Consider the following 20,584-nt stretch of genomic DNA (forward strand, 5'->3'; position numbering starts at 1 on the left):
AGTGCTGCACCATTTTAATTAAGAAAACAAGGGAAAGAAAAGAAAAAGAAAGATCCCAAGAGAGGCTTTTCTTTCCTTCTCTCTTTTGCTGGAGTTTTTGCTGTTCCTGCCGAGAGCGGGAGCAGCCGGAGGGCACCGGCTAATCCTGCCTCGCAGGTCTGGGCTGGCGGCTTAGGGCAGGAATCTCTGGTATTCGGGAGCAGGGGGACAACGGCGTGCTCAAAGCTGCAAAGTGGCTCCCGGGGCCTCTTGCTCCGCAGGCTGTTCCTGGGGGGCTGGGAGGCGTTTTGCATCGCTTCCCTTTCTCGCTGCGTGGCGATGCATGCGTGCGGATCTGCCCGTCGCCCTCCTGCCTCACCGTGTACCTGGGGCAAGTTGCACAAGGACGGAGGCAAATGTGGCCGAGCCCCTGCCTGGAGCTGCTGGGGACAGCTCAGCTTTGGGCGGGTGCTGAGCACGTCCCACTTGTGTTGATGCTCAGGTCCTTCCAAATCCCAGCCCTGATCCCGCTCTCTGATGGGGCAAATCCCAGCGTGGTAGTTTTCCACAGGGAAAGGTGACGTGTGGGCTGGGGGCACCGTCAAGCGGCGTCCCCAGAGGCCACCGCTGCTGGGGCGAGCCCCGGCCCGCACCGCAGCAGGCAGGGCTGCTCCAGGGCCGTGCTCCCCAGCAGCCCCCCATGGCGAGGATGTGGCCCCAGGGGGGTGCCAGAGCCCTGAAACGGTTGCCCACGGTGGTAAAACCGGCTGAGATGGCATCACAGGGCAGCTCTGCAGCCAGGAAAGCCAGACAGGCTGGGAAAATCCAGCCCCACGAGTCCTGAGCTGTGGGAAAGTGCCGGGGCCATGGGGCGCTGGGGCCGGTGACTCAGCCCTTGTTGCTCCAGGACCGGCTCCGTGGCCCCGGGGCTTCAGCCCTGTTTTCCAGAGGGGAAACCGGCTGCAGTTTTCCCATCAGGATTGCAGCGGGGAGGATCCCCCCTCTCCTATTTTTGAGCCCCCATGAGCATCATGCCAGTCTTTCAGAGCCGCTGCTGGGATGCAGATGCAATCCCCCCACCCACGGGTGTCTGGTTCCCCCCGTGCCCCCCGGCACAGCCCCGCAGGCCGTTCCCGGCTCGCCCCACTCGCGCCAGCACAGATAACAGCGTGGGCTGGGATCAACGGTCTCCAGCACAGCGGAGCCGTCACTACACATTAACCAGCTGTCCGATGGAGCAACGCTTCCTCGTAGCCAAGATCAACAGTCCCCAAAGCAAACTGGGAGCACGGCCAGGCGGAGCGAGCACACCCCGGAGCCTCCCGACGAGCCCCCCGCTCCCGCGGGGCCGCCCCGGGGTTCGCACCCCCATGTTGTGTTTGCTTTTGGGTCCGCAAAATGGACCAAGGCCTCACCCTGCAGCTGTGGGCGGGTGCTGAGCATCCCCAGGGTGTCCCTGGGGCTCCCTGGAGCTGGAATTTCAAGGGAAAGGGTTTTGGGAGAAGCGTGGTTTGCTTTAGGGCATCGGGGTTGCTGCATCCCGGCGTGCCAGGCTGCCCCGTGGGACATTCGGGCGGGACCCTTGCCCCCGAGCCCCCCCTCCGCCGGCAGCCCCGAGTGTTGCTGCGATTTGAAATGCCAAGAGCATCAGGCACCGACTGCTGCTGCGCCCGGAGCCGAGCTGAGCTGCGGGTGGGGGGGGGGGCGCCGCACAGGCCCCCGGGGCGGCTGGGGGGGGGCTCTGCAGGTCCGGGGGGCCATGGGGCGGTGCGGGGGGGTCCCTCGCCTGTTGCGCGTGGCGGGGTGGGACCCCCGCACCCCCTTTCTCGGTGCACCGGGGCGCTGCCGCACGCTGCAGGACCCCCCCCCCCGCGCCGCACCCCGCACCGGGGTCCCCCCCGTCGCGCGCTCGGGGCGGAGCCTCCCCCGGCCCCCGCCCGCCCCCGCAGCCGATGGAATTTTCCACTCGCCGCCGCGGCGCGGGCTCCCGCCGGCCCCGCCCCCTCCGCGCGCGCCCCCTCGGCCCCACCCCTCTCCGCTTCGGCTCCGCCCACGTCCCGGCGGGCTGTGCGGCGGGAAGATGGCGGCCGCCATGAAGGCGGGCCTGGGCCGGCTGGGCCTGCGGGTGTGCTGGCAGGTGGGGCCCGGGAGCGGGGCTGGGGGGGCCGGCAGGAGGGACAGAGGGACACGGGCTGAGGGGCTGTGAGGGGCTGAGGAGCTATGGGTTGTGGGGAGGTGCTGAGGAGCCACGGGATAAGGGATGGGGGGAGTCAGGGACGAGGGAAGATGGGGAGGGCCATGGGACAAGGAGGGCTACAAGGAGTGGCGTGAGGTGTATTTACAGCTGCTCTGTGTTTGGGAGACGTGAAGGGAAATAAATCAAGATGTTGGTGTTGTTTCTTGGCCATTGGGCTCCACTGCCTTGTTATTTCTCTTCCTTAGACTGCAGAGTCTGTGCTCCGTCCTGCTGGAGCGGCTCCAGCCTGTCTTGTCCCAGTGAGAACAAAGAAGAGGTTTTCTGTCCCCGAATGGGCCAGAGAACTGTCTCCTGAAGAGAAGGAGAAGAGACTCAAGTCTTCGGGGACAGTATTTCCTGAGGAACATATAGAACGGACTTTCTACTTGGCCTGCACAGGTGGTGGAAAGCTTGCTTTGGTCTCTTCTCAAGGGCAAAACTAATGCAAAGTAGCAGCATGGAGCAATTAGCCTAAGCGGTATGACCATGCTGACAGAGAGCGTCTGTCTGCAACAGACTGAATTACACACTCTGCCTCCTGGTGAGGGGTAGGAGCTGTCTTGCTTTACCTCCGAAGCGTGTCAAACTGTTGGCCCCTTCGTACCTAGGAACAAGGAATAGCAAGGGAGGTCATGTTCCCTGCTGCTGAATGTGTCTTCTCCTCCTATCCTGGGCTGTATGGAAAAGGAGAGCAGAGAGCAGGCACCCGTCACTGCTGACAAGCTGTGTTAGAATAGCAATTGTTTGCCTACTCATATTTTGTCTTACAAACGTTTTCAGGGAGGAATCCTGCTACTCCAGCCCCCGGCAGCCAGGGTGCTGCCTCTTTTTCTTTCATTTTGCTGTTTTTGAGCCTCCTCCTGACCTTTCTTCTCTCTCCTGCAGCTGATATTATAGACCCTTACGTCCCTCCTGAGGGCGATGCCCGCTTGACTTCCCTATCCAAAGATGGGCTGAAGCAAAAGATGGAGAAGCTGAAGCAGACTGCTGCCTCTCAGCTAGCGTACGTACCTCCTTTTTAATTAGTCTGTGGACTAATTAATTAGCAGAAGTTTTGCTCGGTTCTGTCTTGCAGTGGTGAGATGGTGTGTTTTGTTTTCTACTCGCTGCTTCCATTGTTGCTGTTGTACCACTTAACCAGGAGTCCCTGGTATGAGAACGAACGCAAGGCACCTCTCCTGGCGTGAATGGATACAGTGTGCACTCATTTTCTTGAGGATTCTTTGGGTTTGCAGCACTGTGTTTGTTTTACGAGCACCTAGAGGTTATGTCTTAGTGGGGAGTCTCCAGTTCTCAGTTGCTCCCTGGTAAAAGCTGGGCTGGGACCGGATAAGATCGCTGTCATCATCTGAAACGTGCAAGACGGTTCTGAGTTGTTCTTTACTCACAGTAGAGCTTTTCTTGTCTTTTCAGTCTGCGGAAGATAAAAGATCATGATCCGGATTTCAGCATTAAAACCTTCCCGGAGAAGGCGCAGGAGATATTTATCGAAGCTAACAATTACCTGGCAAAGTAAGACCCCTTCTCTGACTGATGCCGTTCTGTAGGACCTGCTTCTCTTTGCTTATCTGCTCTGGTTCTTCCTTGTCCTTCTAATCCTTGTACCTCCTCTGCAACGAGTACGTTATCTTTTCCTGCCCCCACCTCTGTGAAGAGCAGAGTGTTGCAGATTCGGTCAGTGTCCTCTTGCTTTTGATAATGAAAAGCAGGTTGCAGAAAATTCATCTCGACCTGACCTGCAAAGGAGATGAGCTGTTGCACCACTAGTGTTATCAGCAGATGAGTGGGTGGTTGGTGCTGTTCAGGATCACGCTGCAGGGAATTGTTTGGATACGAAATGATACTCCACTGGCTTGCTCCACTTTCCAGGAATAGAACGGATTTCAAAACTGCATCATTCTTGGTTACAATTCCAAACATCAATAAAACATTTAGGTCATAACTGGCTTCCAAAGGATGTTGTGTCTTTCCCTGAAGTCTTGTCAACCAGCTCACGTTCATGTTCTGATTTCGTGCTGAGATCACAGCTGAGAATTTAGTTTTTTCTGTTTTGCCAGTAGATTGTGTGTCTTCTGGGGAAGCAGGAATTGTGAGTAAGTCTCTTTACAACGTGTATTCAAGTAACTGGTTGTGTGTCACTTGCAGTTTTAACAAGCAGAAACTTCACTCCCTGGTGACAGAGCGCTGCTACCCGGTAAGTGTTTATCTGGATGTAGCGTGTCCTTGATGCCTTCCGTGGTCTCTTAAGGCTCTCTAAACCTGATCCTCTGTCTCATTTTTTCTGGATACGGTAAAGAGAGCTGGGAGGAGAAGCACAAGTCTAAGTAATAGCTAATGATTAAATGCTTCATTATATATAGTAGTTTGCTTGTCATTCAATTCACATCCTAATTAAGTGGGTGCTTATTTTTCCTTATAGGAAATGGTCCGTGGGAACAGGTACAAGACCATCCGGTGGAGTTTTGTGGAGTCGCTGGAGCCTCCAAGAGTGGTTCACGTTCGATGCGACAGCATTGTGAATCGAGGCAACCTGTACGGCCAGGTGACGGTGCGGATGCACACGCGGCAGGTACATCCCCTTGCGTTTCCCAGCTGACTCCAACCAGCTGCCAGCCCGACATAAGTTTCTTGGCTCTGTTTACAGATTCTGGCAATCTATGATCGCTTTGGGCGCCTGATGTATGGCGGGGAGCAGGTGCCCAAGGATGTTTTGGAGTATGTCGTGTTTGAGAGGTACTTGGTCAACCCATACGGCACATGGAGGATGCACGGCAAGATCGTTCCAGAGTGGGCACCACCGAAGGAGCCCATTGTTAAGGTAATGCCACAAGGAGAAGGCACCAGCGTGGCCTGTGTCTGTGAAACATAGGTCCCTAGTTAATCCTGGACAAAACCAAAGCTGAGCTTCCTGTAGCGGGAAGGTGGTGTATTAGTCTGCAAGCAGACCTATTTATTCATGTGGGATTATCAGCCTCTAGCACCTGGAAGCTGTAATAGGAGGCTGATGGTATTTGACACGTATGTGGTAATTTAGAGGGTTACCGCTCCCTGAACATAGCCTGGCAAAGTGATGCAGGTGCTCTGTCTTCCTGTGTTACTAAAAACAGGTCCTAGAGAGGAAGGAGGTGAGAACTATAGCGTAGTACAAGGCATGTCATCCCATTCCCCCTCTGTGTCCTGCCCCACGTGGCTGCTGCCATCTGGTCATCTTCCTCTGCAAGGCCTTTGCTTTGCCAGAACCCCCTGCTCACCTTTTCTCATGCTCTGTAACATGAAAAATTCCTGTTACAGCAGTTCAGAGCTGCTCTGTGTCGTGCTGATTTTGTTCCTTCCTTTTTCAGACTGTGATGATTCCTGGCCCAACCTTGGATCCCTCAAAAGAGTTTGAAGAAATGAAGTAGGAAGTTCCAGAGCCTGTACAGAGACAGCAGTGCAAACCGCTCTGGAGGGGAGAAGTGGAGAATGTCTGTGGAGCTAGGGGGTTGGATATGCCTGGGCCTTTCCAGTGAGCAGTCAACAAACAAAGCGGCTTCAGAAATGGACTCCAGTCACTAAGAATTTGCCTTTAAAGGAGTGAGAGGGGCTCGGGAGAGGGATTCGGACGAGCTCTGAGAAGAGCTTTACTCTGTCCAAGTAGATTTAGTGTGCTGCAGCCTAACCCTCTCTGTGTTTCTGTGAAGACGAGAAGTTCTCTTCGGGTCTGCTCCCTCTGTCCTGAACGTGCATCGTGAGAGCCCTTGGCAGCAGAAGGCTGTCCAGACATGGGATGTTCGGCACTTCCATGGGAAGTGTCATAGACCTGGTGGGCTTTCATTAAAACTTGCAGCCGTAGGTGTTGGCACTTTCTTTTCCCGTCCTCTTTCCCTCTCTGTACTGATTCCCCGGCTTCTTTTTTTAACAGAAAACGGGGAAGAGCAGCAAGCACACTTTAAATCAAATTCTCCTAAGAGGGTACTGCAATTGGACTCCTGCTGGACGGGTGCTTGTTGATGGCCAAGCTTCCCAAAGGGGCTGCAGCCCAGCGCTGATGATTTAATAAAATGTTTTGACTCCTAAGGTCAGCGTTTGTGTTAACCACTGCCTTCTTGAAAGGCAGCATTTCTCATAGCTGATGAGTTTTGGTGCGTTTGTTACAGACATTCATGAATTCGGCAACGGGATGTTGTTAGTGAGTGGCTGGCACCATCCTGTGGACATGATGACATTCGCATCAGGTCCCCTGGTGTTGCAGGCTCTGTGGGTCAGGAAAACACGTACCCAGAGGTTAGCTTTTTCCGTGACTGGGAGTAAACCATTGCACTCTGCTAATCTGTTCTTGCTCTGTTTTGCTCAGGTAAGTTCCATTTACTCCTAGTCACAGAGCAAAACATTCAGTAGTCATCAAACAACAGAACATTTTCTTTTTCAACCTTGTCTTGCTTTTTAACTTGGCCATTTTCCAGAGCTTGTGAGAGTTAAGTGCATTTTTTCTTCTTCCTTGAAAGAGATTTTACAGAGAATGCAGTGAAAGAGTTATGGCTCCTTATGCTTGCAGAGTCGTTCAGTGTTTCTTGTGAATGATGTTCCTTTGAAAGGGCAGAATATCATCTTTATGCTCTGTTGGGAGAGGAGCCAGCGATGGAATCCCTTTCATCTTTTTGGAAATCAGAGGGGTGTCACAATCTGTCTGCCTTTCCTGAAAGAACCTACTATATTGAGCCTTCTGCCTACGCTTCATTCATGAGCTGAAGTGCTCCAGCATACGCGAGCTGGGCTGGGAGCTACAATAAATTAGTGTCAGCTGCCTGGTTTGTGTCTGGTGTGACTCAGGCAGCTTACAAGCAGGTATGGACGTGACTCCTCAACCAAGACCAACAGACAAGGTTCTTCAGCTTTGGCTCGGAATGAAAAGCGTGTTTTCCAGTGGAGTGGCTGGTTTTTCTGGGAGAATGGCCTTTCCTTCCAGTGTAGCAGCGTGTGGCTCCCCTTCTCCTTTGCCAATACTCAAACCTCTGCAACTAAACCACTTCTGTTCCCGGGTTTCCTTCACAGCCTTGCTGCTTTCTGAGGTATCTCTTCCTTGAGCATATTTAGTATCTTGCCCACACCCCATAAATCAGCTACTAAGTGTGCACTGTAGTTAATACTTTTTATTCTCTGTCTGTACACTTACTTACACAATTGGATGATCGTTTGACGTTCAGCGCTGAAGACCACAGAGAGCACGCTACAGCAACGCCACTTTCTAAGGAGAGTGGAAGTAAATGACAAAGGAAAGGCAGGACGAGCCACGAGCCCCAGCCCTCGCGGGGATCAGAGGGAGAACCGAAACCTTCGCTTCTGCTGTCTCTGTTTTTATTTGGTTCCACCTAAGTGGAGCAGAGGGACAAACCCGAGGAGACTGGAGGCTGTGTTGTTTCCCAGCTGCTGCCTTCCTGACCCTGAGGCTTCTCCCCATGCGTGTGGCCGCGTCCCTTCCCTTGTGCATTTGCGAGCGGGTGGGCTGGCGTAATGGCAAAGCCGGGAGCCCTGTCTGGTGCTCTGGAGATCGTGGTGCCTCCGTGGTCTCAGCATCTTCTCTGTCAGACAGGGTCTATTTGCATCTCTGCCCAAAGGAATGGGTCTTGCAAATACAGGGAGAAGTTGAAATGTGGGATGTTAAAGGCATCCAGGGCGTCTACAGGTGGGCTGTAAAAGTGAAGGCTTGCTAGGGACAGTGGAAATGCTGATGGAAAAAACTCTCCTGTGGTGGGAAGGGGAGCGCTGGACGTGTTTGCACGCACGGTGCAAGTGAAGAAGAAACCAGTAACAACAAAGTACTTTGAAAAGTTGGTGGCATTGTTAGTTAAGACAAACACCTTTACAGCCGAGTTGCTGCAAGAATTAGAAGTGTAGCAGTGCCGTAAAGTTACATCAGAGCGGAGGTTAATAGCGGGAACACCCATCCCGGCTTTCGTGGATGCGGAGGTTTCTAAAAGCAGAGCAGGGGGGTGGCCTGAAGGCTGGTTTTATCCCACCCAGGTCGAGCGATAGGCAAAGGCATCTGGGAAGAGAGGTGGTGGTGGGCATTGCCAAAGTGCAGCGTTCAAGCACCGGGCCGGCGTCGCTGGACCAAAACGGAGCAGAAAGTTTTGCTTGGTGTGTGTGGAAGCCCTGTGGCTGGCTCGGTGACTTCAGAGGATGTTTAAAAATAAATGACTTTGTGTCAGGGAAGCTGTGTGGGGCTGGCTGGGAACAACGGCTCTTTATCCCAGGCTTCAGAACCTGCCCGGTCCTAGCGGTGGCTTAAAATGGAGGTGACAGCAGTGGAAAAACCCTGGAAAGCTGCTTTCCTCCCCAGTTACATCATTTAGCTGCCCCTGGTTTGACTTGGCTTAGGATGGAGAGCTTGCCGCCTGGTCCTCCGAGTGTCCAGCTTGCTGAGGCTGCGGGACTGCCTATTTCGGGGTGCCAGGGAAGCCGTTCCTTGCTGTGCCGGAGGCACAAACCTCCCCATCTGGTAGGAGAACATTCAACCGCTGGAGAGCTTGCGGTTGAGCCTCCCTAGCCAGCAAGCCGCAGCTTGGTGTCTGCTGTGTTGGTGGGGGCGAGCGAGGCTGGCACCACGGGTGTTTTAATGTACTCAGGTGCCCTGCTTGGAGCAAGGGGGCCCTGCGCCAGGCCGGGTACCTGTGGGTAAATGATGGGGGGCGTTTGCAGGCTACTGCCTGGCTCGGGTGCTTCGATGAAGGCAGGAGATGTCCCCTTGCTGCGTTAGTCCCCAAGCCTGGCTGGTGGATGGCCACCACCTGGGAGTGCGGCCGTGCCACTTGGTGGACGCTTCTGTCCCCGTGGGGGCTGTGCAGGTGGGCAGCAGCCTTCCTGATCACGAAAGCCGTGTCTGCACCCAGACAGAGGAGGGAGCTACTCGTGGTCCCACGGGCAGACGTGGGGTTTGGTTTCAGTCGCACCCCTGGCTCTGTCCTGGGGGCTCGCCCCGGCTCTGTCCTGCCTGCGGAGGGTCGGGGTGGGATCCACGCTCTCCACCTCCCACGGACACGCTTCGGAGGTTTTCCTCGTGTCTGTGTTGGTCTTGTCAGATGCTGGCGGAGCCTTTTCTGCTTCCCAGGGACAAACCTCGGCTATGCTGGTGCCTGGGCTGGGGCTGCTGCCTGCCGCGGGAGCCGTGCTCGCTCCCCGAGGCAGTGGCTCTGCCCTGGGGCCCCGCGGGGGCTGGATGCCCGGCAGGATGCGGCACAGGGGCTTGTGCTCAGCCCCCCCGTCAGATCTGCCCTTGGATTTTTTCAGCAGGGCTGTTGGAGGCACGGCACCGGCGCCTGCCACCGGCTTTGACTTTCCCGTCCCCGTGGGGGATGCTCTGTCATCTCCCTGTCGGTGCACGCCTGATTTAAAGCTTTCCTTCTCCAAGCCGGTGGGCTCTGCTGCTTCCCAGGGGCAAATATCAGGTTTCCTGCTCTCCGTGCTGTCAGACTTGGACGGCTCTTTTCCCATTGTAGTTTTCAGGGAGGGCTCCTCCGTGCCCAGGCTCTCCCAGGGGCAGATGGCCTCGCGCTCGCTATTCCTCTTCTCCAGTGCTTCGGAGGCTCCCGCTTTTCCTGGTGGGAGGCTCGCCTTGCCCGGGGGTGCTCCTTTCTCCGGCAGAGGTGCAGCCACCTCCCAGGGGCAGATTTCTGCTTTATCAGTGGCTTCGAGCTCCCAAGGACAGACCTCCGCCTTCAGGCCCTCCGCGCTCTGGGATTTCTTTGAAGGCGATTTGGGCAGCGCTGGGCTCCCGGCACGGGGTTTTGCTGGGGGCTGCTCCGAGCCCAGGCTCTCCCAGGGACAGACCTCAGCCTTCACGCTCCCCGTGCTCTCCCATTTCTTGGTGGTGGCTTCCAGCAGCTCTGCGCTCCTTGTGCCATGCCCCGTGGAGGGACCCTCTGTGTCCGTGCTCTCCCAGGGGCAGATGGACTCACGGTCTCTGCTTGCTTTCTCCTTTCCAGATGTGCTATCTCCAGTCTCTTTGCGGAGACCTTGACCTGTAGAAGGGCTTTTGCTCACTAGGGACGGAGCATCTTTGTCCTGTCTTGATTTCTCTTTATTTGATGGTGGAGCAGCCGCCTCCCAGGGGCAGATTTCTGCTTTATCAGTGGCTTCGACCTCCGGAGCCTCCCAAGGACAGACCTCCGCCTTCAGGCCCTCCGCGCTCTGGGATTTCCTCGAAGGCGATTTGGGCAGCGCTGGGCTCCCGGCGCGGGGTTTTGCTGGGGGCTGCTCCATGCCCAGGCTCTCCCAGGGACAGACGGCCTCTCGCTCGCTGCTGCCCTGCTCCAGGGATCTCACCGGGCTGGCCAGCGCTGCCTGGCGCGTGATGCGCTTGTCCCCCTTTGAAGCCCCCCCAGGACCCTGCTTCGCCTTTGGTTGATCAGGGGGAGGTGCAGCCGCCTCCCAGGGGCAGATTTCTGCTTTATCAGTGGCTTCGACCTCCGGAGCCTCCCAAGGACAGACCTCCGCCTTCAGGGCCTCCGCGCTCTGGGATTTCCTCGAAGGCGATTTGGGCAGCGCTGGGCTCCTGGCACGAGGTTGTTCTGGGGGCTGCTCCGAGCCCGGGCTCTCCCAGGGACAAACCTCCTCCTTTGTGCTCTCCACTCTCTCCCATTTCTTCGACTCCGCTTTTGAGCACTCCAGGCTTTTCCCAACGAGCTTTGCAAAGATCCCGGTGTCCCTGCGCTCTGGCTGACGGCCACCCAGCTCTGACAGCTTTGCTTTGATATCTTCAAGTCCTCTGGATTTGTTTTCCCCCTTGGAAGTCCCATGTGTGTCCTGACTTGGTCTTTCCTTCCCTGATGGAGCCGCAGGCTCTTCCCAAGGGCAGATTTCAGTTTTAGGAAGCGGCTCATCCTCCGCTTCCCATGGGCAAACGTCGGCCTTTTTGCTATCGATGGTTTCTGCTTGCTTAGATGACGTTTTGGGCAGAGCTGGGTGTTTTCCCACGAGCCCTGTGCTGGGCTGCTCCGCACCTTCCCTGGGGCTGGGGGATCCTCGCTGGCTGCTCCCCTTGTCTGCAGCCGGAGCCATCTCTCCCGTGCCCCTCGGGGCTGCTCTCTGCGGGGAAATCCCATTTTTCACTTGGGAAATTTCACTGTCATCTAATTTTCCTGCATTGGATAAGGCTGTTCCCCTTTCCCAAGGGCAAACTTCTGCATCACTGTCAGCTCCAGCCGCTTCCCAGGGACAAACCGAAGCCCGTGCGCTCGCCGGGCTCCTCGAGGTCGCTTCTGGCAGCTCAGAGCTTCTGGGAGCAGGTTTCGGTGGGGGTCCCTCGCTGTCGGTGCTGCCCCAGGGCTGGCCGGGCGCTTGCAGGCTGCTCCCACTCTGCTGCGCTCTCAGCAAACCCAGGGATTTTGGTCTGATGCTCTTGACCCACCCGGGCAGCCGCCTCCTCTCTCCTTCCTGCCTCCCTCGCTCCGGCTGAGCCCCCTCCACGTCCCAGGGGCAGATTTCTGCTCTGCCGGTCCTTCCCCCTTCCCCAGTCTCCCACGGACAAACCTCAGTCGTCCTGCCCTCCGCGCTGCCCGCTGTCTCCGAAGCCGCTTTGGGCAGCTCTGGGGTTTTTGCTGGTGGTTTCTCCGTGCCCGGCTCTTCCCCGGGGCGGCCGGGATCCCCCTCGCTGCCGCCCTTCCCCGGGGCTCTGCCTGGCCCCCAGCGCCCGCCCCCGCTCTCCTCCCAGGGGCGAATTTCTATTTTAGTGCTGGAATCTGCCTGGGTTTCCCCAGGACAGACCTCTGCCTGCCTGCCTGCCGTGCTGCCGGCTTTCCCCGCTGCAGCCGGGGTCACCTCCACGCTCCGGCTCTTTGCGGGGACCCTCTCAGTGCCCCGGCTCCCCCCAGGACCGAGGGGCTCGGGCTGGCTGCCCACCTTCTCCAGCGCCTTGGCCGGGCTCTCCCTGCCCGGTGGGACCCCGCTGTCCTCCTGGGAAGCAATCGCCTCCTGGCGCAGCAAGGCTCCTTTTCCTGCTGGGATGCCCGGGGCTCCCCCGGGACAAACCTCAGCCCCCGGTTTCTCAGCAGCTGCTCTCCACACTGCGGCGGTGGGCGGGTGGGGGCTGCCTGCGACGGGTTTTGCACGTGGCTGCTCCACCTCCGCGTGGTCCTGGGGTCGGATGGACCTGCTGCCCCCCTCGAGCCCTTCGGCCAGCCCGGCCACCCCTTCCTTCGGTGTGATCGGCCTCACGATGGCTGCAGGAGCATCCTTCCCCGGCTCCACCACGGGGGCCTCGGCCCCTTGCCGGGGACATATCTGTGCTTTCCCGCTGCTGGCCACCGCTGGGGTTTCATGGGGACGTTCGGCTCCTTCTTGGTGGCCAGCACTGGGTGGGATCTTGTGCACCCCCGAGGGTGGCCCTGGGCCCCTGCCAGCATCCACGTCCCCCCGGGGAGCACTGGGTTCCTCTGCCAGTTTCCCACCGTCGCCTGTCCCCGGGGCTGGGCTGTCCCGCTGTCCTCCTGCCTCTTCCCTGCCGGACCCCCAGCCTGCGGCTTCCCAGGCGGCGCCGGCATTGCTGTTGTGCTGGCAGGGGACCGTCTCCCCCCGCCACCGGCGGGCGGTGGGCTCGCTGCCGGGCCTCTGCCTGCTCCGCTCGGGGCTTTTGGCGGCGGGGTCTCGGCCGATCCCCCCAAGGGACACGGCCGACGTCTCCGCCAGGCTGGGCCTCCCCCTCCTGCTGCCCCGCTCCCGCTCGTGCCCCCTCTTCCTGAGGCTGCCCTCGCCCTCTCTCTTCCCCTTCAGGATGCTTTTCCCCCGGGAGCGGTTGAAGGCTCTGAGGGCGAGTCCCAGGCCCCGGAGGGAGATCTTCTGGGAGGGCGGCTTGAGGCTGGGGGTGGTGGCCGCTGCGTCACCAGGGGTCCCCGAGTCTGCTGCTTTGGTGGCTTTTTGCTTCTGGCTCAGGACCTCCTCCTGCACCGGCTCCCAGGGGCAGACAGGGGCAGGGATGGAGGCTGCGGTCCGCAGCCTGCCCTTCCTCGCCGGGGGGGACGCGTGCCCCGGCTCTCCCTCCGCAGGCCCCTCCGGTGTCCTCTCTGGCTCTCCCGCCCGTGCCGGGGGGTCCGCGGGCGGCTGCGCTGGCTCTGGGCTGTCCCCGGCCGGCGCGGCGTGCTGCACCAGGCTCTGGTAGCGGACGGGGGGCGGCGGCGGGGTCTTCCTCACCGCCACCCGCACCCGCCCCGGGAGGTGGGAGCTGTCGATGCTGATGCTCTTGATGGGTGCGTAGGTGACGTGTTTCTGCACCTTGCCATCGCCCGGGGGGAACGCGTCCTCCTGGGAGCACCCCTCGGTGGGGCTGGAGCCGGCTGGCGGGAGGGCATCAGCTGCACCGGGGCTTCGGGGCTTCCCGGCTTCCTTGGGGGGTCCCTGGCCCGTGGGGTGCTCTGAGGACGGGGCGGACGGGTGCCACTCCTCCTGCGCAGCTCGGCTGGCGGTGAGCAGGGCCTCTTCCCGTGCACCGGAGACGACGCTGAGCGACCTCTGCAAGGGGGCTGTGCGGGGCAGGGGGGGCTGCCCGTGCCCCGCCAGGTTGTGGGCGCTGGCCGACTTGCACACGAGTGGGGCGGCGTCGAGGGACTCGCTGTCGGATTGCTCCGAGGCCATCGTCACCATTGTCTTCCTCCCCGGCGCAGGCTCCCCGGGGGGACCGGGGGTGGGCGAGCCTCCCCGGTGCTCCCGCGTGGGACCCTCAGTGCTGCGGGACTTGCGCAGGGCTGCGGCGCGGCGCCGGGAGCCGTCACCCCGCATCCGCAGGCTGGCACCGCCGGCGTCAAGGAGCCGCTTGGCCGAGGAGCCGCGGCGTGCCGGGGTGCCCACCCGCTCACCCCCGCTGCTCCAGCGTGCCACGGCCTCGGGCAGCTCGGCGACGCGGCGTGCGATGGAGCGGCCCAGGCTGCGGCGGGAGCTGCGCTTCTTGGGGAGGTGGGGGTTGTTGGACGCCATCCTCCACGTCTTGTGCACCTCCAGCTGCGCGTAAAGCTTCTTCAGCTCCTCCTGCGCGCCGCGGGCGGGGGGACGCGGCAGAGAGAGGGGAGAGAGGAGGGCACGTACAATGGGACCGCATGGGGGCTGCGGCTGGGACGACCCCGCAAAGCCCCAGCTTGGCCCCCCGGGCCAGGCTGTCCCCACGTCCCCACGCCCCCCGTGCTGCCCGTCCCTCCAACCCAGGGGACACAGCAGGATTCCCCACCCGTGGCCGGTGGCGGTTCACCCTGCACCCCCTTCTCCCCCCCCTCTGCTTTGCATCAGAAGAAAGATTGCAAAAGGCACCTCTTACTCTGCGCGGGGCTGCATAGCTAGCGTCAAAAGAAGGTCCTGAGTGTGCCACCCACCCGAATGTCATCGGGGTCGAGACTGTGCTCGCTCCAGGCGGACGCGATGCTGCTGTTCAGGCAGGAGCCTGAGCGCCGCATGTCCAGCTCGTCCTCGTAGACCTCGGCTGCGATCTCCTCCCGCAGCGGCGAGCCGGCGTGCAGGAACTGGGGGGGGCGAGGGGCGAGCTCAGCGAGGGGTCCCTGAAACGCCGGGGAACCCCAGCCCCGTCTCCCCGAGTCCCTGGGCCGAGCGTTACCTTGGGGATGAAGAGCAGCGCCAGGGTCATGGTGATGGTGCCGTGGGTGTGAGCGAAGAAGAGCAGCAGGGTCCAGTCGGGGTGCAGCGAGGGGACCATGACGAACCTGGAAGGGGCGAGGAGGGCAGCGCCGGGTCCCACCGAGGCGCCCGCAGCCCCCTCCCCACCTCTGGACCCCGCAGCCTCCAGCCTGCCCGGGCACCCACGCAGTGAACCCGCTGGCTTCAGGGATTTGCCGCGGTTTCTCCGCATCGCCGTGGAAAGGGAATCCCGGTTCCCAGCCCCCTCACGGCCCCGTGCCCTACCTGACCACGTGGAAGGTGGCCGAGATCATGAGCTCGTTGTGGAGCGCGATGCCCATGTAGCGGGGCTCGTGGAAGGCGGAGGGCACGGCGCGCGTGGCGTAGCACAGGAAGCTGCCCCACAGCAGGAACAGCATTTCGGCTGTGGGAGAGAGGGGGGAGCGATGCTGAGCATCCAGCCCCGTCACCCTGCTGCCGTCGGCGTGTTTTCCTGGGTGGCACCGATGGGTGCTGAGCTGCGGGGTGGGTGCTGCTGCCTGCTGGGATCTCCCTGCCCTGGGGCACATCCAGCCCAGCACGTTCACCGTGGCTGCCGTCGGCACGTGCCGTGGCCGGAGCCAGGTCCGGTGCAGAGCATCCTCCGGCACAGCCTGCCCGAAGGCCACCGGGACTCGCCCCTGCGCCAAGTGATTTGCCCTGCGCCAGGGCGAGTCCTGGGGATGCTCAGAGGAGAGGGTGGGAGGCCGCTCGGGTGCCCCAGCCCTGCTTGCAGGCTCCAGGCAGATTAAATGGAGAAGGAAATTAAAACCCCACGTGCTGCATTTACGGGATGGGGTCCTGGGGCTGTGGGGACCCCCCAGGACACCGTGGGGGCTGGTCTCACCGATGACCATCATGTAGTCCCAGCGGTCGTGGCCGCAGATGTAGAAGTGGAGCCCGCGGGCGGTCTGGGTGCGGATCACCAGCGGGATGTTCTTGTCGACATTCTCCAGCATCCCGATGGTCCAGGCCGCCAGGAACCACAGCACCAGGAGCAGGATCAACCCCAGCATCTTCAGCACCCGCCCGCTCGACACGTAGGGCACCCGCTGGGCCGTGCGGGACAGGAACACCTTCAGCACCCTGCGAGGCGCGGAGGGGTGAGCCCCCAGCCGGTCCCCGCTGCGGGGGTCCCAAGCATCCAGCCCCCCCGTCCCGGCTACCTGTACAGCTTGAGGGTGATGGTGCCGTAGACGATGGCGAAGCCGAGCATGCGCACCCAGCGCAGGACGATGCAGCGGAAGGTGCTCGGCTTGAAGTACAGGATGAACACCTGGGGCGGTGGGAGAGGGGGGTCGGCGGGCGGCGCGGGGCCGGATCCCGTCTGCCGGGGGGGGCAGGCAATGCCGGAGACTTGGACACCACCCGCTTTCGGGCCAGCCCCGCCGCCTCCCTTCCCCCTCGGCTCTACAGCATCCGCCGCAGCTCTTGCGGGAGGGAGAGGGGATTTGGGCAGGGATTAATACCCGTGGCCAGCGGGAGAAAAGGGATTTGGTTTCCTGAGAGGGTTTATACCGCAGCCGTTGGGGCTGCGCCAGCAAAATTAACAATTAGGCAGAGCTGTGCCCGTGCCCTGCTCGGGGCCAGCTCGACGCCCTCTCCCGGGGGGCAGCCGGCCAGGCTGCAAACGCTCTTAAAGCCCAGCCCAGAGGTTCCCAGCCCCGCGGCCGGCTGGATACTCACGGGGAAGTAGAGGAGGAGGGACCCGAAGAGGATCATCTCCAGGAGGACGACTCCCGACGCCCGGATCCTCTGCAGGGACAGAGGCATGAGGGTGCGTCGGGAGCCTCACCAGTGCCCGGAGGGGATGGAGCCAGGGCAGGGAGATCCCCCCAAGCGTGCCGGGGTGTTTTGGGGCCGTGACATCCTTCCCGATGTTGTGACATCCCCCCCGAGAGCCCCCCAAGGCCGTGGCATTGGGGGTGGGAGGGGAGCAGGGTGGGGGTGACGGGCGGAGGGGGAGGACCTGGGGACACCTTGCCTTGCTCCGTCGGAAGTGGTAGGAGACGGGCATGCTGAGGAAGACGGCCAGCATGCAGCAGGCCTGGCAGGAGAGGACGGCCGCCCGCAGCGCCCGGTCCTCCTGGATCAGGCAGGGCGCGTCGTCCTCGCAGGTGGCACAGCCCGGGCGGCAGGGCCGGCACGCCAGCCGGGACCCCCCCGCGCCTGGGGACAGAGCGACGGCCAGGTGAGGCCACCGCATCGTGGATGCGGTGCTTTCCTTGCCGGGGCACGTGCTCGGGCTTCCCAAAGCCCCCCCCCCAGCCCCACTGCTGTAGCCATGTGCCACAGGGTGAAACGGGGAACCCCAGGGCCAGGCACGGCACCCACCTGCCCGGGCACCGCTGGCCGCTCCGCCGGCCCCGTAAAAGCCCGGCTTGCACCGGCACAGGTACCTCCCGAGGACGAAGCCACGGCTCTCCTGGGGGACACACTGAGGGAGACAGGCTGAGACACATGGAAGGGCGAGGGCTCATCCCGCACCCCGTATGCTCCCCCCGGCCCTGCATCCCCCCCTGCACCAAGGGCTCCAGCAGCCCCCGGCTCGCAGGTACCCGCCCCCACGCTGTCCTCCCCCGCGCCTGGGAGGAATCAGTGGTTAAACATTTAAGAATTAAAAGCCAAAGCTTGGCCCCCAAATCCCTCCCTAAAACCTAAATGGACACCTAATGCAGCAGAGCGCACTAATCCTGCCCGGCCGTGACGGCAGCGGCAGGCAGGGCACCGCTGCCCTAATCCCCCCCGGCCCCTGCGGGGCGGCACGGCCGGATCCTGCCCCGAACGGGCCGGGCTGGCAGTTTTTCTGGGTATTGTTGTATTCTGGAGAGATGCCCGGCGGCAGAGCCCGTCCCTCCGGAGGGCATCGCTGGCAGGAAGGAGAAGCTGGTGACGCCTTTCCCACTTGGGAACGGCTTTTTGCCTTCGGGGTGGGACCCCGATCCACACTGAGCTGGGGGGCTGCGGGGTTTGTCCCGGTTGGGGATGCTGCCGGTCGTGTCGAGCCCTGAAACACGCTCGGGCATCACCGTCTCGCCCGGGTGGGCATCGCCAGAGGGCTCTGGTCGGGGTGCTTCACCCGCCGGCCGCCAGCCCCCGGAGCCCGGCCGGCCCCGCGGCCCCGGGCAGGGAGCAGCCGGGTCACACGCTGCTGCTGGCAGCGGGGAAGGAAGATTTGCACAATAAACCCGGCCCTGAGAGCAGCTGAACGAAGCAGATGGATCGGCCGGGAGAGGATAAAGCTCAGCCTGGAGGGAGGGACACGCGGCAGGGACAGCCCGGCCGGGGGGGACGGGGACGGTTTGGTGCGGGGGACCCCCAGCCCTGCCAGGCGAGGGGATGGGGTGCAAGGTGCTGGGTGCCGGCAGCCGATACCTGGGTGCTGTTGAGGTCGCAGCGGTGCGTATCCGCAAACCAGCCCGGCCCGCTGGCGCACTGGTCGATGGCCACGTCCCGCAGCTCGATGTCCACCCGCACGACGCCCCTGCGCAGAGGGACGGGGTCGGCCCCAGGGGGTCCCTGTGCCCACCTCGTGGCCCCCACCCAGCGTGGCCGTGCCCCACCGCTGCCTCTGGGGAGGCAGCCACAGGGGTGGCTGGTGCCGGTGCATGGGCTGGTGGGACAGCAATGTCCCCAGACCCCCAGCCAGGGATGTCCCCCCTCAGAGCCGCGTCTGGGGGAGGTTGGAGCTGGGGCAGGGGCAGCAGCTCCTGGCTGTGGATTCTGTCTCTCAAGAGGGGCTTTAACGCAACCGATCGGGAAACAGGAGCGGCTGGGGTGGCCCCTGCGTGCCGCCCCTCACCCTGCGGGACCGACCCTCTTCCCTGGGTGCTCCGAGGGGGACGGGGCTTCCCCCTGTCTCCTCTCCGAGGCTAAGCCCGGCTGCGCCCTTCCCTCCCCAGCACCTCCCATTGTGGCTCCTTGCATGGGGGGTTCTGGGGGTGCAGCAGGGACCCACCAGCCCGGGGATGCCCCCCAGATCCCAGGAGGGGCCCCAGCCCAGCTCACCCACCCCCAGTGCGGCCGGAGCAGGGGGCTCTGGGGGTGGCAGCCTGAGGTGGGCAGCACGGGGACGACCGAGGGGGGACGGGAGGCAGCTCCATGCCTGGGGATGTGCAAATACCCATGCACACGCGCATGCATGTGCACACACAGGCAGAGGGACGCAGGCAGGGGGCTGGCACGCTGCAGGGGGGCTGGCACACACCTTGCAACCCACTGCCCGCACCCGGGGGTGATGCCTCCCGCTGCACCCCTCCAGCATGCACATGGGGCACCCCCCAACCCCCTTACACCCCCCCAGCCCCTCCAGGTACCACTTACTTGAACTCAGGGCTGAGGTCCGGCTTGAGCCCGTAGAAGGCGGAGGAGAGCGTGACTGCCCACGCGGGCAGGAACCTGCCGTCCCGGCACTCGAGGAACGGCGGGGACCACCGCACGTGGGCCGGCTCCCCCACGTAGCTGTCGCCCCGCTGCCACTTGGGGGTCTCCATGCTGCGCAGGTCATTGCTGAGCACGCGCTTGCGGAGGAGGGGGGTCCGCTGGGACTTGAGGGCGTTGAACCACTCGTTGTCCCAGCTGAGGTTGCCGAGGCTGGGGGCGGCGGCGGAGACGTCCTGCAGCAGGATCTCGCCGTCCCCCTTGGTGGCCTGCAGCATCAGCCGGGGCTTGGCGGCCAGTGGGTGGGCGTCGAGGGCGAGCACCGCCCGGCGCACCCATGGGTGCCCCTCCGCCAGGCTGCGGACCAGCGCCTGGTACCACTCCACGTCCTCGGCCACGCTGGCTTCGCGGATGTCGTTGGTCTGGAAGAGCATGTTGAGGAAGTTGGCGGCGTGGGCCAGCGCCTCGGGGGCGGCACGCAGAGCGGCACGCAGCGCCGGGGGGGGGCCGGGGCCGGGTGCCCCCGCCGTGACACCCCGGCTGCAGTTGACCCGGGCCAGCCGCTGCGCATCGCCTGTCTGCAGGAATGCCAGCGCCACCGCTGAGCCCTCGGGGTCCCCCGACGCTCTGGGCTCCAGTGTGGGCGCCCGGGAGGATGACGGGACCGGGGACCATCCCGTCGGCTGGGGGGGTCTCTCCTGCAGGCGCTGGCCCCCCGCAAGGATGGTGCCATGGACCAGTGCCGCATGCAAGCACCAGAGCAGCCACAGCCCCATGGCTGGGGCTCAGCGGAGCCCCCCGGCCCCCTGCGGCCCCACTGGCCGGCCCGGGGCCAGCATGATGGGCACGGTGACCGAGCCAGCCGGGAGCCTGCTCTGCTCCGTGGGGCCGGACTCGCGCTCTGCCGCCTGTTTTCCTCCCTCGGCGATGCCGGAGCAGACGTCACCGGCTCCAAAACATGTTGATCCGCTGGCGCTGCCTGCCCAGAGCCCCCCCGCCCGCCCCCGCGCTCCTGCTGGGGCAGGCCACGCTGCCGGGGAGCCCCCCCGCCCTGAGCCCCGTGGGGACCCCCGCACCCCGGCCCCCTCGGGCTGGCCATGATGCAAGCGCATCCTGATGGGAAGCCATGGCAACGGGGCTGGGAATTTTCCTCCCGGCATCCCCCTCCCCATGGCCCCCTCGGCAGCCGGGGGGAGAAGTTCGCCCGCTGGTTCCCCATATGGTACCGGACTTCAATCCCGCAGTGCCTGGCCCCCCCGGCCATGGGATGGAAACGGGGGGGGGACAGCACACGCACACGATGTCCCTGTGGGGCTGAGGGTGACAAGTGCGGTATGGGGCTGGGCGCGAGCACGGTCC

General features: G+C 62.3%; 2 protein-coding genes across 2 annotated transcripts; one reads left to right on the plus strand and one right to left on the minus strand.

Annotated features, from left to right (window-relative positions):
- Nucleotides 1–2,035: 2,035 nt before the first annotated feature.
- Nucleotides 2,036–6,271, plus strand: MRPL45 (mitochondrial ribosomal protein L45). The gene is made up of 8 exons (XM_075171521.1): nt 2,036–2,116; nt 2,422–2,614; nt 3,101–3,218; nt 3,629–3,727; nt 4,361–4,409; nt 4,635–4,784; nt 4,860–5,033; nt 5,557–6,271. Exons 1-8 carry the CDS (start codon nt 2,060–2,062, stop codon nt 5,614–5,616), a joined length of 900 nt encoding a protein of 299 aa, XP_075027622.1. The 5' UTR covers nt 2,036–2,059; the 3' UTR covers nt 5,617–6,271.
- A 1,747-nt stretch (nt 6,272–8,018) lies between these two features.
- GPR179 (G protein-coupled receptor 179) lies at nt 8,019–20,001 on the minus strand. Its single transcript, XM_075171148.1, has 14 exons — nt 19,169–20,001; nt 18,221–18,329; nt 17,171–17,282; nt 16,830–17,014; nt 16,532–16,600; nt 16,012–16,121; nt 15,693–15,931; nt 15,092–15,230; nt 14,787–14,892; nt 14,548–14,694; nt 12,049–14,209; nt 10,119–11,994; nt 9,402–9,998; nt 8,019–9,362 (listed from the first exon to the last, which is right to left on the minus strand). Exons 1-14 carry the CDS (start codon nt 19,999–20,001, stop codon nt 9,098–9,100), a joined length of 6,948 nt encoding a protein of 2,315 aa, XP_075027249.1. The 3' UTR covers nt 8,019–9,097.
- Nucleotides 20,002–20,584: the final 583 nt, after the last annotated feature.

Source organism: Calonectris borealis, chromosome 22, assembly GCF_964195595.1.
Source record: "Calonectris borealis chromosome 22, bCalBor7.hap1.2, whole genome shotgun sequence".
NCBI classification, from domain to species: Eukaryota; Metazoa; Chordata; class Aves; order Procellariiformes; family Procellariidae; genus Calonectris; species Calonectris borealis.